At 42.5% G+C, this 16,395-nt stretch overlaps 1 protein-coding gene across 10 annotated transcripts in view; it reads left to right on the top strand.

Moving 5' to 3' along the window:
- The window catches only part of SRR (serine racemase), a 58,383-nt gene that overhangs the window by 32,486 nt on the left and 9,502 nt on the right, over nt 1-16,395 (top strand). For all 10 annotated transcript variants that reach the window (XR_013986619.1, XM_081006254.1, XM_081006249.1 and 7 more), the window contains 7 exons: nt 6,681-7,011; nt 7,465-7,581; nt 8,316-8,557; nt 10,933-11,098; nt 13,706-13,802; nt 14,058-14,133; nt 14,753-14,878. Coding sequence is in view for 9 of the 10 variants with exons in the window: in XM_081006249.1 (XP_080862375.1) it covers nt 6,681-7,011; nt 7,465-7,581; nt 8,316-8,557; nt 10,933-11,098; nt 13,706-13,802; nt 14,058-14,133; nt 14,753-14,878 (1,155 nt within the window). In the remaining variant the exon portion in view is untranslated. The remainder of the gene's footprint in view (nt 1-6,680; nt 7,012-7,464; nt 7,582-8,315; nt 8,558-10,932; nt 11,099-13,705; nt 13,803-14,057; nt 14,134-14,752; nt 14,879-16,395) is intronic.

Below are 16,395 nucleotides of genomic sequence, written 5' to 3'. Positions count from 1 at the left end.
CTGAATTAAACACATAGGATTTTGTTTTAGTGTACTGGGATTATACATAAACTCAATTACTGATTAATAAAGTTGACTATCCAATATACTTTCAGTTTGTTAATTTAAAACCTTTCACCAGAATTATGCATCTACAAACAAGGCCTTTAAGCAATAACCTCAGAGTGACAAGTTCCTCAGTGGACTCTTGAGTTGCTTTTGTCTGGGCCTTCTGAAAAAGCAGAACAGGGTGATTTCACCCTGTGACATTGCTCTAGGCAGAGCTTTGTCTAGAGCAGGAGTGGGCAGGCTTATGGGATCTACTTTGGATTTTTTTTAATAGAACCTTGAGATCCACCAAGCAGAGTCATATACAAGAGACCATTCCACTTCCCAAAACTTAGAACAAATCATTTTGAAATCCCAACATATTTTAAAAAACACATCCATGGCCCGATAGTCTACTTTGTATTCTGAGCAGAACTATATGACACATTTACTGCTGTCTCTTGAGTTTTCTTGCTGTTTGGTCCCACTGGAGTAGTTTATTAATGTAGCCATGTGCTGTGTATATGTATGATATAACACTGAATTTTACTACGTTAGACTAACATGGCTATCCTTCTGGAATCCATCATGTTTGCGTGTCGAGGTCCACAAGACACCCCCCAATAAAACACAAGTGACACATTATTTTTGTTTAAGGTTTTTGGCATAATTTTGGCCACAACTTTATTAAATTATAAGCAATGTGAGTGGTTGCTTAGGCATTGGTTGCGACTATCTGACCCCACACGGGGACAGTCTGACATTCGCATGCCTGCGAAGTCAGAAAAGGGTAAGACACCCGGAGAGAGAGACGGGACTGGGAACCATGCCTCACCTCTCCCCAAATGCTCTCGGGGGCTCTTGCGTGGCCCTAGCCCTTTGACAGGGTTCGGACAAAAGCATGGCGAGCCCCTGGGTTCCTTTAACGGAAAACCCTTGCAGCAGCAGCACTTTTGGAGGGGCAGGCACAGCCAAATCCATACCCCTCCACCAACCAATTCCCAAATCAATGCCTAACCGCAACCTTACAAATTGTGACGATTTGCTACACAGCAGGCAAAAACCAAATGGCACCAGCCAATCAGCCAAATGGACAAAATTCCTACCGGGCCCCAGCCCCAAAAGCAGACGACCCCATGACAGGCATAGCAAGGTCAAGCGAACGGCCTAAAATAGGGAGGGTGATCCGATGCACGCAGCAAAAAGCGGAAGCTCAATGCTGTGTGCAGGGCATTTAAAGACTAGGGCTGTCAATCAAAAAATGGCAGCATATAATTCTCCCCAGCAACAGCCAGCCCTCTGCTAATGGTGGCCATACTCTTTCCTGCCCAGCAACAGTGGGGTGTCTTGCTAGGCCCCACCGCAACACGTGCTCTCCATGAAGGAGAACACGCTTTGTGGAAATGTGACTAGAGTGGTACCCACTCAAGTCCTTCTCCAGAGCTGACAGCAGCAGTTAGAAGACTCAGATAGGGCTTACCAGAAGCATCATAGCTGCTTTTTTATTGGACTCGTTTTATTTTGTATTTCCTTTCATTATTGAGTTTTAAAATTCCATTGAAATTTGCAACTACTGTTCCTTGGCCCTGCATGATTTGCAGAGGAGTGGCAAGTGTGACAAGAACGCTCAACCTTTCCCTACCACCCATTTTCTGCATGCCACACCCTCCCACCACATTTCAAATATGGGTTTGGAACAGAGGCTGGGGAGAAGTAACTATGGTATGTCTGTATGCAGGGGTTGCACCTTCCACTTACTCCAACTTAGATGCATGTTGCACCCTTCTGGCACTAACTTGAATAGGAGGAGAAGTAGCAAGGCTTTCAAGATACAATGGCCAAGCAAAACACACAAGTCAGAATATGTGGTTCCTGGAGTATCTGATGCAGAGGAAGCTAATCCACAAACTGGCAAGCTGATCTACAACTCATATTTAAAATGAACGGGGCATCTCTTGCTACTGCTTGTAAAATGTGCATTTAACTTGCAGCTTGTGACGATGGTTGACATTACCATTGCTACTCCACTCCTGGAACACAGTCATTCATTTGATCATGAACATGCATGGTTGTCTGTCATCTTGCAATCAAACTGATTCACTGCATGTATGTGCTGTATAGGGAGTGGTGTAGGGAGAGTGTAAAAGATGGAATAGGCTCTTTATTATAAATGAGCCAAAAAGAGTGTGGTGTATTAAAGGCACTTGAGACAAATATTGTAGAACACAAGCCATTCCAATATTGTACTTTACCTGGCCTTTGATGCCTGATGAATGTTTTTGGGACTCACCCGATTCTTGCGTCTGTGGTTTGTTTTAGACTGTTGCAATACTGTAGTTTCAATTATTGTAACCTGTCCCCGGATGTCATGTTCACAGGAGAGTCACCACAAGTGCAACTTTTAAGCTAGCCAAACCAAGAAAATAGTGACTAGATGGGATTGATCCAGGAAGCCACAACATGTGCAACTACTGGATACTGTTTCCAGACAATAGACTCCTGAGAGTGTCAACTTCTGAGTTACTCAAACCAACAAATTCACCATGTACAGATTACAGTGCACCTCGGGTTACATACACTTCAGGTTACAGACACTTCAGGTTCCAGACTCCGCTAACCCATAAATAGAACCTCGGGTTAAGAACTTTGTTTCAGGATGAGAACAGAAATCGTGCTCTGGCGGCGCAGCGGCAGCAGGAGGCCCCATTAGCTAAAGTGGTGCTTCAGGTTAAGAACAGTTTCAGGTTAAGAACGGACCTCCGGAACGAATTAAGTACTTAACCTGAGGTACCACTGTACTGAAGACAGGAGTGCCTAGCGTGCTCTGGTCATGGGGTCACGAAGAGTCGGACACAACTAAACGACTAAACAACAACAACCACTGTACTAGGTTAGATTCATGGAGTAAGCAAAAAAAAAAAAGTCCACAGAAACTACATTCTAACATCCATTTTGAGCTATAAATGATTTTCCATAACACCTTCCAAGCTGGTCAAAGCAACCAGATTCACCAGTTAAACATGACTAGATTGGCTTCATGTAGTAAGCCACAAACTGTTCACAGAAACCACATTCACATGCTGGTTACAGGTCATAAACAATGCTCTAGAAAAATGGCCCAGAACACCAGCTTCTAGCCAAACCAATTAAATTCCCCAGTTACACACAGCTAGATCAGCTTATACAGTAAGACACAGAATGTCCACAGAAACCATGTTCCAATTCCCATTCTTGGCAATAAAAGGTATTCTGGGGAAATGGTCCAGAACATCGTCATCAATTAATTAAATTTCTATAATACCTTTTATCAGACGATCACAGGGCAGATTTCTATAGCTAGAGCTATAGATATAAAACATACCAGAACAACAAACGGAAACAATACCCTCCCAGAGTTTAAAAGGTCATAGATGGTTTAATTAGCCAACATATGTAACAAAGGCGCCAGGCGAGCCTCCCTGGGGAGAGCATTCCACAAGCAGGGAGCCACCACAGAAAAGGCCTTTTATCGTGTTGCTGCCCTTCAGACCTCTGGTGAAGGAAGCACTTGAAGAGGGGCACTTGAAGACCCTGATTGCAGGGTCCAGGTCGGTTCATTTGGATGTTATCAGTTATTAGATGTTTTGTGGCTTACTGTATTACCCCCATCTGGCTCAATGTGACTTTTGACCTGGGTTTGTTAGGATAACTCAGAAGTGGGCTATTTTTCTGGGACACCATTAATCCAAACTTGGTTTCTGCGGAAGTTTTGTGGCTTAAGGCATCATTTGCTTTCATGTGACTGGTAAATTGGGTTAGTTCAGCTAGCATAGAAGTTTGCGCACCTGGCTGTATTTCCAGAATGCCATGGAGTGCCCTGAATTGGTTATCCAAATGTGGTTTCTGAGGACGTTTTTGTGGCTTATTCAGTTCACAGTGGCATCACACAACTATACTTCTCCATAACATCTGACTCAGGGGAGGTCGTATATGACCTGGAACATGGTCTGGGTGCAGTGGTGGACCAGATGAGGGCTAGTAAACTGAGCTTGAACACTGGGAAGACAGAGACTTGGCTACTATTTCTGTTGTGTGTCGATCTGATATTTTTCTGTGGTTTATTACTGTGGATCTTGGCATGAGTAAAAAGGTTGGCATAACTTAATATGACAGGAGATCCCCACTATGAACTTTCTTGACCCTGGTCCCAGACTGATCTCAAACGTGTCCTGGAAGGCATTGAGGAGACATATTGAGCTCCTAATACCTTGTATAAAGATCAGCCCATGTAATCTAGTTACCAGTGAAATCTAATCAACATCTCCTGCTAAAGAATGGTTGCTACACAGACAAAATGATATAACTTTAAGGCAGGATACAAACAAGGATGACCAGTTTAGCTATAGCTCACCAGGATTATAATCTTTCACCTTTCAATTAAGCAGAATAAACAAAATGGAAATAGGCAGGAAACTATGGGAAGAAACAATAGAATAGAAATATTGGAATTATTGGAATTAGCCCCTCCAACCTTCTCCATTAGAATGCATTGACTAACATTAGTACAAAACCCCTAAATTTTCAATGGTTGGTTAGCTCTCTAGGTTCCAACAAGGAACTTAGCACTCTTAAGGAACCAACACACACCCTTTCTCTTGAATGAGCCACAGAATGTGATTTCTGAGGAAGATTTGTGATTTACTGTATCTGTCTGTCTCATTATACCTGGTGAATTTGGCTGGTTTGAACAGCTCAGAAATATGCTTCTGGACTGCTGTTTTAGAACACTATTTATGCTCTGAAACAGATACAGTGGTACCTCGGGTTAAGTACTTAATTCGTTCCGGAGGTCTGTTCTTAACCTGAAACTGTTCTTAACCTGACGCACCACTTTAGCTAATGGGGCCTCCTGCTGCCGCCGCACCGCCGGAGCACGATTTCTGTTCTCATCCTGAAGCAAAGTTCTTAACCTGAGGTACTATTTCTGGGTTAGCGGAGTCTGTAACCTGAAGCATAAGTAACCTGAAGCGTATGTAACCCGAGGTACCACTGTACCAGAATGTGGTTTCTGCAGCTATTTTGTGACTATAAAAATTCCAGGTCATTTCCCTGGAATACCATTTAGTGCCTTGAACAGGTAATGGAGTGTGGCTTTAATTGATGTTTTGTGGTTTTCTGCTTCAACCTTTCTAGTAGGTTTCCTTAGATTGGAACCTGGTGTTCCAAGCAGTTCATGGTCATCCTGTTCTGAACTGGATGGGATCTGGCCGTGAATGGATTAATGAAAAGTACACTGTTTGGATTCTTTGAGTTCTAAAATGTTATTCTCAACAGTCTCACATCCCATTGTTCCCAGAATGGGCACCAGAACATGGCTTCTATGGGCATTTTGAGGCTTAATACACCATTCCTATTGGGTCCTATTGGATGAGTTAAAAGTTGGCTTTTTGAGCTATTTTTCTGGAATATTGTTTATTGCCTGGAATGAGTATCAGAACATGGTTGCTCTGGATTTTTTGCAGCTTATTCAACCAATACCATATAGCCATGTTTGACCTGTGGATTTTATTGGTTTGGATAGCTTGGAGGTTGATGTTTGAGGTCATTTTTCTGGGATACCATTTCATGCTTGGAATGGGTATCAGGGTGTGGCTTCTGTGGATATTTTGTGGCTTACTGCATCAATCACATCTAGTCACTATTTTAGTTGGTTGAACTAGCTGGTTGGTTTGATGAGAGCCACCCAGTCAAATGGGCAGGGTACAACTACTGTTGTTGTTGTTGTTTTGAAAGCTTGCCTTCTGGGCTGTTCCAAGCAGGTTTAGGGCATGAAGGGGCTAATAAAAAGGATTCTTTGAGTTCTAAAATACTGTTCTCAACTGTTGCTGACACTTCTTACTGTACCCAGAATGGTAGAGTGAGGTTTGTGTGGACATTTTGTGGCTTTGTGTTTGATTTGCATTTGGCTTAATATGACTGGTGAATTTGGTTGCTTTGCCTAGCTCAGGAATTGGCAGTTCCAACTATTTTTCCACCATACAATATATTTCTTGGGATGGCAATCTCTCCACTTGATTTCAGTGGAAGTTTTGTGGCTTACTGCATCAATTTCATCAAGTCACTATGTGGCTAATTTGGTTAGCTCAGAAGTTGGCATTCTGAAATGTCCAGGGCAATTCCATTCTGCTCCACATGGGTCCTGGGTGTGAAGGGGTTAAATAAAAGTTTACCGTTGCAGTGGTTTCAGTTCTAAAATGTTGCTCTCGAACTTCTGTAACACATATCTTTGTACCCAAAATGGGTATCTGAATGTCTTTTCTGTGGATATTTTTTTGTTTTTTTGGATCAGTCCCAAGAAATCCCATTGGACTGGCAGATTTGGTCAGTTTGCCATTCCTGGCACTTTCCCCAGAATTCTGTTTTTCACCTAGCAGGTATCAGAATGTGAAGGAGTAAATGAAAAAATATATTGGAATAGTTTTTGTTTGAAAAAATATTGTTCTCAATTGTCTCTACCACATTCCTCTGCTTTTTCCTGTGTAAAGGGTTTTCCCATCCTGTTCCAGTTTTACACTGCCATTGTAGAATGCAAGTACAGGCATCTGTACTCAGGTGTGGTTTCTAACTCTGCTTGTTTCATAAGGCAGATGTTTCTCTTTCCCTTTTCTCCATAGAGATGAATGTATAGTGAGAAAATTGGATGCCCCTGCACACTGTGAACTTCGGTGCTGTAAGGAGGGGCCAGTAGGAAATGGTCTCATTGGGCAGCGGCCACCCACCATCAATCCTGAAAGACTGAAAGATTTTGGTGAAGAAGATTACCTAAATGGGGGAGTGAAGACATGGGAAATGAAGATAATCAGCCATAACGAGGAATTGCTAAGAGATCCGGTTGTTCGTCCAGAAAGAAGTAGCCTGCCAGCCTACAACAAGTTTATTCGATTTGAAGATATCAGTGCAGCAGCATTCAAAATTCAGTGTGGAGTCCAGAAAACGCCTTGTACGGTATGATAAGCGACTTGTTTCACAACGCTAGTTAAAATGCAATGCATCCTAGAAGTTATTTACTTTATCGGTGCCCCACTGGCTTTAGTATAACATATGGATTGTGGCCTTGCTTTAAACTTCTGCGCACAAGGCAAAGATGAAGGCAACTTAGCCCAAACAAAATGCCTTCCTTTAGCTTTGCTTATACAGGTTGGGCATCTGTTAGCAATGTTTCTCATTATCTCACAGGGGTTTCTGCTCAGTATGGGAGCCTCCAGACTGTCAGTATTTTGCAGGAAGAATTCGAGCGCATACTGGAACCTTAGGTTTGCACAATTAAAGTGAATTAATGCAGTCTTTCTTTCACCCTAGCACAACAAATTCACTTAAAAAACAAAAACCCCATAGACGTTTTGTGGTTTGGAAAGGGGCAGAGATCAAATTAACTCCAGAATGTTCCATTGTTTTCAGTATTCTAGGCTTTCAAAGCAGTATGGAATGGACATATATCTAAAGAAAGAGTTCCTTCAGTACACAGGATCTGTGAAGGAGCGGGGTGTGCTTTACCTTCTGGTGTCTTTGCAACAGGTAGGAAAACAAGTGGAGCAAAATCTGAGCATCAGAGTGAAGTGGTTCTTCACTCAATTTATAAACAACCCTGTGAAGTAAGTTGGCCAGAAAGAGAATGCTTCTCTCCCCGTCCCTTAAAAAACCCACCACCTCTGTATTTGACCTTTGGACAAAATCAGCCAAGCTAAGAGGGTCTTCCAAAAAATGATTCGTAGTTAAATGGGGATTTGAACCATGGTTTGCAATGTGTAAGCCCCACTGTCATGGTCTGGTCTGATGCCAGATCCCATAGGCATTTCAGGGACACACAGGCAACTTGCTCCAGCAAAGGTTGAGAGCAGATTGAGGCCTTGTAAGTTTCTTCCTCCAGACTGCTTCTTCTAGGCTCCACCCCCTTGTAGAGAACTTCAGATTCTTACAGGGCCAACCCTCTGGCTTGAAGATGGGCACTCCTCCTCTGTTCTGTAGCCTTCTGCCAGTGTGCAGCCTGTGCTCCCAGACCAGGGAGCTCCTGTGAGAAGCATTATGGTCCTCTGATAGGAACCAGCAGCTGGCAACCTTTAAGCCAGAGGTGGCCAAACTTTATTGGCTGGTAGATTGTACTGCCACTACTCCAGGAGCTGCGTGCCAGCAGTAGGCATAGCCAAAAAGTGGGCAAGTCCACATTCTCTGGCCTACCACTTTCTAATTGCGACCTCCCCGTAAAACTAATTGCTAACCAGTGTCCTATGGTTTGATGGTTTGTGTTGCAGGATCAGCAAAGGAAAGGTGTGATCGTTGCCTCGGACACTAACTTCTCCATGGCAGTAGCATATCATGCCTCAGAGCACCAAATCCCAGTGTTTGTCATCATGTCCACCAGCACCTTGCCAGCCAGAGTTAAAATGTGCCGCGAGTATGGTGCCATGGTCATTTCCTATGGCTCTACAGCGAGAGATGCTCAGATGCACGCCAAGAGGCTGGCACAGGAAAACGGCTACTTGTATCTCGAAGAGTAAGTGGATATTTAACAGATAATAACCACAACACTCAGGATGACCTTTTATAGCAACATCACTATAAAGATCTTGTCGGAAACACAGCTTGAGCCTTACCATATGTGGTGATGGGGAAAAGATGGGCTACATCTTGTGCATCATCATCACTACAAGAACACTGCAGATAAGTCCTCCCTAGGTAGGAATATGAGTAATGGAACATTTCCAGTGTTGCACATTATTTCCTTGGCTAAAAGTAGAAAAGTCCATTTGTTTCTGTAATTCTCTGAGTGGAAAATAGAACACATGTATTGGCCGCAGCATCACAATAACTGTTGAGATACCTTGGAACTAGAGTATTTTCTTTCTTGCCAGCCATAAGCGTCAAGCATTCTGGATCTCTGCTTGCTGTATCCACTGATGAGGCCAATGGAACAACAGCTTCCAAATGCTATTTGGTACAACATTTCCATTAATTTGTCATCCTGCAGGTTAACGAATCAAATAAAAATAATTCTTATAATTAGCTCTCCCCACTTCTTCCTGATCTGATATTGCTGCCCCCACTTTAAACTTTGTTTCCTTCGGTTTACTCATAAATTGCTTGCTGACTGAAGGAGTTTTTTAGTTAGGATTTGGGCTGCCTTAAAACTTCTTTGTAGCCTTCAGGGAGGTCCTCCAAGTCAGAAGTTAAGGTATCAGAAGTTGGCTTTGGGTCATGGAAAGACTTATTCCATGTTGGTCTGCACTGCGTTTCTGCAAAGAGCTAAACTGAAAAGCTGTAGTTTCCTGTAAATTCCTTGCTGTCCAGAATGCTAAACTGACTTTGCCCTTATAGCAGATTAGGAAAGAGATCCGATGCCATTTCTTGCATTTTGAATGAGAGCAGAAAGCAGAAGAGAAAGGAGATCAATAGCAGAATAACCCAGAGATTCCTGCCAAGCCATAGCTGGTTTTTGCTGGAAAAACAACAACAACTAGAATAGCCCTCTCAGCTCTCTGAGAGGAAAAATGTACATTACAGACTTAATCTGATTTAATAGTTATGTCCTTTCCTTAGAATATCCTGGGAACTATTTGGACTACAAGGCGGCAAAGGGATCTCTAATGTTGATTCTCAGCCGACTCATCAAAAACTCCCAGGATTCTTGTTTTGGGCGGGGGGGGGGGGGGACATGACAGCTACACTTGTAAAGAACAAATACCAGTTTGGAGTACAGATGTGCCCTCTGTAACCCTTCTGCTACCGTAGTCTTGTCTGCCTCCTAGCTGTAGATGATGATTTCAGCTAGCTCAAGTCATTTGCAGCAAGTGATGCATATGTTAGTTTTAAGAGTGTGTGTGTGACATTTGTCACATGAAATTTGTCCGATGCAATAACACTGCCATGCATTTAAGGCAGTAAGCAAAAAAAGGAGGTGGGGTGGTGGAGAGGAATCCTAAAAATGAGGCTTTGAAACAGCTGGGTTGTACCACCAAGTTAGAGCAAGCAGGTATCTTCTCGAGTCTAGACCATTAAACCCACACTGAGATCATATAATCTGCTATGGCTGCTGTTAAAAAGAAATGTATTTGCCTTCACCATTAACGATGGCATGTGCTTTGTTAAATTATCTTAAATTTACTAAACGTCTAAAATATGTAGGGCACTTTGTTTCCCTGAATGATGGTGCAGAGGCCTTTCACCTCCTGATCTGGGTGTGTCTGGAAGCCTCATCAAGAGATTTCAGCAACTCAGAAGCCTGTGTGAACCTCCCAGATTCCATCCAGTCCTTAGTCCTATCTGAGTTACTCTAGATCTAGAAATGGGGTAAAGGGAGGAAACTTTGCACTGTGGAATACTTCAAGAGATCCAGCTGCACTTGGGTGCTGCACCCTCACTTTAGGATTTGTGTTCCTAAAAAATTAGTCTTCAAGGTGTCACCAAACCATTTGCTGTATTATAGGGAAAAGATAATTTTCCAGTGTGCTCAGTGCCTTATATCCTTGTACAGCTTATTCATTCATGAACAAAATATTCAAAAATAAAAGCAAAGAAGGTGGTGGACTCTCTTTCCTTGGAGGATTTTAAGTAGAGGTTGGATGGCCATCAGTAATGTATGATATAGTAGCTGAGATTCCTGCATCGTGGGGGTTGGACTAGATGACCCTTGAGGTCCCTTCCAACTCTACAATTCTATGATTCTATGAACAAAAGCCATAAATTATACATACAAACTAAATATATAAGCAATGAGAGATATTATTATTATTTTTTGCATTCCAACAGAACCTGCAGCTGCTTTAGCAACGTGCTCATGAAGGTTAACCCTTATCTATTTTATCACAGCAAATAATGAAGGTATTGTTCATTGCTGATGAGCAAATATTTTCCCTCTGCTTGCTTTTGCAGAGAAGACAGTTCTGTCTATCTATCAGGGCTGGGGACCATGGGACTGGAGATCTACGAACAGGTGCCAAAACTGGATGCAGTGATATTCCCGGCAGGGGCCCACTGTGGACTGCTAGCAGGCTCAGCTGCTGCACTGAAACACCTGAACGAACATATTTCTGTGATTGTAAGCATCTATATAGATTTAGCTCCTGCACGTATGCATTTTGAAAGCTGTACTTGGCTGTATTTTGGTTTGGACTCTAGTAGCGGTAAACCAGCTTGTTGAAACTAACAATAACTAAGCAAATTAAAAAATTGTCCAGTAGCACCTTAGAGACCAACTAAATTTGCTCTGGGTATAAGCTTTTGTGTGCATGCACACTTCTTCAGATATTATTCTTGGTATCTGAAGATGTGTGCATGCACACAAAAGCTTATACCCAGAACAAACTTAGTTAACCTCTAAGGTGCTACTGGACAATTTTTAATTTTTTAATTTATTTCGACTGCGTCAGACCAACACGGCCACCTACCTGAATCAATAACTAAACAGAAAGACATTGGGCTTTGATAAAGGAGTTAAGTAGAAAAGCACACCCAAGGAGCTTCCTGGCAAATGGCACCGAAAGCTTCAGCTTTTGCTCTTCAAATCACATGAGCCAATCTATCTTTAGCCATGCTTCAGAAAAAGGTATTTATGCGTGATTCATTGCGTCAAAATGTATGGAGGGTAGTGCATGCAGCAAATGTGTATCTCACTGAAAACAATGTAGTGAGGAGAGACAGGAATGAGAGTTCAAAACACATTCCAAGACACACACACTTATTATCATTAATATGAGGAGTATTACTGTATTTTTTATATCTCTCTCACATTTTTATCAGTCTGGGACTCAAATGGATACGCATCCAATTTATGCTTGTGATTTCTGGTCCCACAAGTGAAATGTGCAGAACGCCTATCTGTTCAAAAATCCCCTGAGGTGGTTCAAGGTGAAAGAGGTTTCTCTCTCTCTCTCTCTCTCTCTCTCTCTCTCTCTCTCTCTCTCTCTCGTGTGTGTTTTAAGAAACCAGCTGAGGGAAATTTTACCCTACAATCAGAACTTGGCCTGCTACCTGTAAGGGTTAAGCCAACCCACTTAAAACAAAGTGCACCATCTAGTGAAAAAGTTTGGCCATGTTGGTTTCAATTGAAGAGACCTGGCCCCTGCATAAATCGTTCCCATTATTATTTGGTTTTGTAATTTCTTTTTTAAAAAAAATATTTATATAGTTCAAAAGAACCTACAACATTTTCAAGTGACTTTGGACTCCCCCACCCCTCTATGGTTTCCTTAATTTTCCAAATAATGCTGCATATTATTGTTATTCTATACCTTATCTTCTCCACAATATTTTCAATTTTAAATGTTACTGTCGTTCTTATTCCGAAGCTACTTGCATTTTTAACATGTTCGCAATATTTTTAAACAATAATCTACAAATATTTTCCAGTCCTCCTTAAATTCTGCCTCATCTTGATTTCTAATTTTACTAGTTGCCAATGCAGCAGATTCCATCAACTTCAGCTGCCAATCCTCTTTAGTAGGTTTCATAATTTCTTACCTCATCAAAGGAGATCTCACGGCAGCTTACAAGATTAAAACTGAACTAAAGCTCCAAACTACAGATAGATCAATGGAACATGAAAGTGCTTACCTTACCTTTGATGGATCATAACCTAGATTTGCACAGGTACAAAGAATTGGTTTCACAATGATTTGGTGAAAGTATGGCTTGGGTGCAGTTTGTCAGGGTAAGAGTTGTATCTTACTTATTTATGAGAAGAGTTGTACTCTTATGAGAAGAGAGATGTCTGTAGCCCTGCCTCTCTGTATAATTCACACTGGCTACTGGGTTGCCTAGTTGCAGATGAAAAGCAAGGCCTGTGTGGTCAGCATAGCAACCCTATCTGAACTGCTACAAGAATGCTGCTGCTCCTGTCATAGAGGACAGGACCATCAATGGAAATTGTGTCGTGCCATCTAAATGGAGCTTTAGACCTTCAGAGGCAGTCTGTGCCCAGCTATATTTTATATTCTTGGAGAGTTTTTTATATGAAAAAAGCACCCAGACTTTCCATGTCCCCACCTGCAGGCTAAAATGGATAAGACACATAATGTAAGTTGATCACATTGTTCAGCTCAGGATTCTTAGATTTGGATGGCATGAAAGAGGCAAGGATGAACTTTGTTGCCCATGACCACCTAACGAATCCTTTCTGGTAGGATGCTTTTGCAGTTTGTGTTTGTTAGGTTAAGTCTCATGGGTTATTCTGGCCTAGTTATCACTGAGGTGATAAAGGTGACTGTATTGTACTACTTTGAACTTGGGAGTTCACATGACTGAATCCTCTTTCCCATGCAACTATTCCTCTTCATCTAAAAAACTGGATGCTGAGGGTATGGGTTCTTGCCTAATTTTCTCTCTGACACATTTGTTCTCTGTATGCACGGAATTGTTCCACATGAAGTCGTATTCAATCATCTGAATCTTCCACCGGCAATCTGAAGTGGTAAAAGACAGTCATAGCTTTGCTGCCTTTGTGAAAACTAGGTCTTGTACAAGGATTGAATTTCTGTGTCACTTTGCTTGGTCATAACACACTGCCAGAGAAACTCAAGACTGTACCTCTTTGGCACAGGAGAACATGGTTGAGAGCAGTTGACTGAGACATAGAATGTTAGGGTGCATGTTTGAAAACTAAACCGAAATGCTAAACCATCATTTAAATTGGGTTTGTCTTTCTCAGGGTGTAGAATCGGAGAGTTTCCCTGTGTTGCAGCAATCGTTAAAGATTGGTCACCCGGTAGAAGATCAGACCCGCAGTAACCATCAGTTTTACAGAGGTCAGAGACTTTGGCATCTTTTCTACTTTACATATGTTCCCATTCCATTGAAAAGGAGACACTAAGTTATCCTGTTTTGTTTTTCTGCTGTTATCTGTGTAGGTAAGGTAGGTGTTCAGGTGCTCTTTGCCGTGTTATAAGCTGCAAAATGGCCAAGTATTTTTTTAAAAAATCTTTCACTTACAATTAGCAGGAAAAATAATTTACTACCTGCCCCCCCCCTGCTTTTTTAAAATGTGTTGCTTCAACCTACAGATGTGAGCGGACCTTGTTTTGGCACCAACTCGTTGCAGCTGACTGGGAAATTTGTTGATAAGGTTGTAACAGTGAGGTGAGTACAGCAAATGAGTAAATCAAGGACAACTATTGTCTGGTATGGTCACTTCCTAGAGCACTTTCAAGGGATTCCAAGAGGCATTTAACTTAAAACAAACCCAACAACCACCACCACAACAAAAGCCCCTGAGCACAAAATGTACTTAATATGATATGAAGAGTGAAAGATTCATTTGGGTTGGAAAGGCATCATAAGTCACTATGTAATAAGAAAGAGGCCTGGAATCCCTCAGTGAGGCTGGCTCCTGCAGTCACCTTTTTTGTGGCCTTTTTTGACATCCAGGATGCCACAGCATTTGGGTTTACAGTCATTTGGTGACATCAATGACAGTCATATGTGTTGCCACAGCCAACAGAATTAAGTGGTAGCATGGACAAACGGGGACCAGGATGGGTAAGGTAAAACAGCATTTGTGCAACATAAAATTGATGGATATGCTTTTTGACATAAACATAGACAGACACACACACACACATACAGTGACTAGTTGCCTTGTTGTGCTGCCACTTCCTGTCATGCCCAGTGAAATGCTTTGGGGGAAAAGAAATATGAGAAATCAAGTGATGTGTGCATAAGCAGTCCTCTGTTTGACCCTGTTCCTCTCACTCTTCAGAGAAGAGGACATTCTGATTGCCATGCTGAGGTTGCTGGAATACGAACGAGCCACGGTCGATGCAGAAGGATCCATTGGCCTTGCAGCTCTGGTCACTGGGAAGTTGCCAGAGTTAAAGGGTAAAAGGTACGGAAATATGAGGAAGGAAAAGAGAACTGTGTTTCTTAGATGCAAAGCCTCTCTCATTGTGCGTCCCAGATTATCCACTACTTTTGGGTGGAACACATCCAGGACCAAAGGACCCCCTGTTTTGAAGGTATTAGAAGTGACTTCAGCTGTTCTGTGTTGCTTCTTTTCTTAGCTTCAGTGAAGCAATACTGGGTGAAGGCAGGAGCTAAGCTTGCCAGAAATAATACTTGGGTTTCAGTAAAATCAAGCCCATGCCACAGTTAAAGCACTTTAGCTTATACCTTACAGAGACTTCCACTACTCAGTAAAAATGGTGTTCTACTTGAGCCAATGGCCAAGCACAGCTAAAAGGAAGTTTGAGGCCCAGATGATGATTCATCTCAAACCCACTTTTCAGTCTCTTGAATGACATTAGTATTCTCTCGGGAGCCCATCTTTGTATGACGAGCCAGGATAATGTAGTGTTAGCAATACTGATGCCTCCATCCTTAACTTTCTATTCCAGGAGTAGCATACCCCTGTAACTCTGCCACCTCACTGCCCTTTCTTAGCATACCTTATTTAAAAGCACCTTCCCGCCCCCAAGTTCCTTTCTGGAAGGAGAGACAAGTGATCTCTTCTTGTCCCCTCATCGGCTTGTGACAGTTTGATCCTGCCAATTGCTGGACTGCAATAAGTTTGCTCCACAAAGCACAACATGCAAGCTACTTGTGAGTCGGCCTAATTTTGAACATGAACAGATGCTCTACTGGGGAAGAACCAAGCCTGCCATTCAAAACAGTTTTCCTGGGGTGTAAATGGCTGATGTGATAGTACTCTTGGTTGATTTTGTTCATGGATGTCTGTTCTAAAAATGACATATAAACAACTTCCGGGGTGGCGCCACGGGCAATGGCGGACTCCCTCCGAACTGGAGGGACCAGCTCCGCATGAAACGGGTCTTTTCCACTGCGGCGTAGCGGGGACCCTTCTGGAAATCACAGGCGGATGAAGCCTGTGACCGTGGGACTCGGCGGGCACCCTTAGCGCCCCCCCAACCCGCAAAGGAACCCACAAACGGGCTCCGAAGTGAAGAGGGGGAAGTGGCGCGGTGCTGTGAGTCAATTGCTTTTTCTGTGGAGCGAAGCCGCATAGTCATTGCCGGAGAGCGCTGCCTTTTTCCTGGGACAATTTGGCATTTAAAACAACCAACCGTGAGTACTGGAACATTGAATATTTGGACTTCAAATAAGAACTGGCGAAATAAAAAGGAATTTGGACTTAAAAATTAACCCTAATTTGGTACTGAAACGGGAAGGTTTAAACAGGAAGTCACCCTTCCGTTTCCTCGTAGTTAGAACAAAGCAAAGACAACGCAAACTAGAGCCTTAAAAATCACTTTTAAAGGATCAACTTTCATCATTTAAAATCGCTGAACCCCCCTTCGGTAGCAGGGGAAGAAGGGGGACCTTTTTCTGAGCTGTTTAAACCTGCAGAAGTGAATCTAAAGCAAAGTAATTTTCCACCATCCTGAC

Source organism: Podarcis pityusensis (assembly GCF_964106645.2).
Source record: "Podarcis pityusensis genome assembly, chromosome: 5".
NCBI lineage: Eukaryota > Metazoa > Chordata > Lepidosauria > Squamata > Lacertidae > Podarcis > Podarcis pityusensis.
The sequence above is the reverse complement of the archived record's forward strand: the minus strand, read 5'-3'. Positions and strand labels throughout refer to the sequence as shown.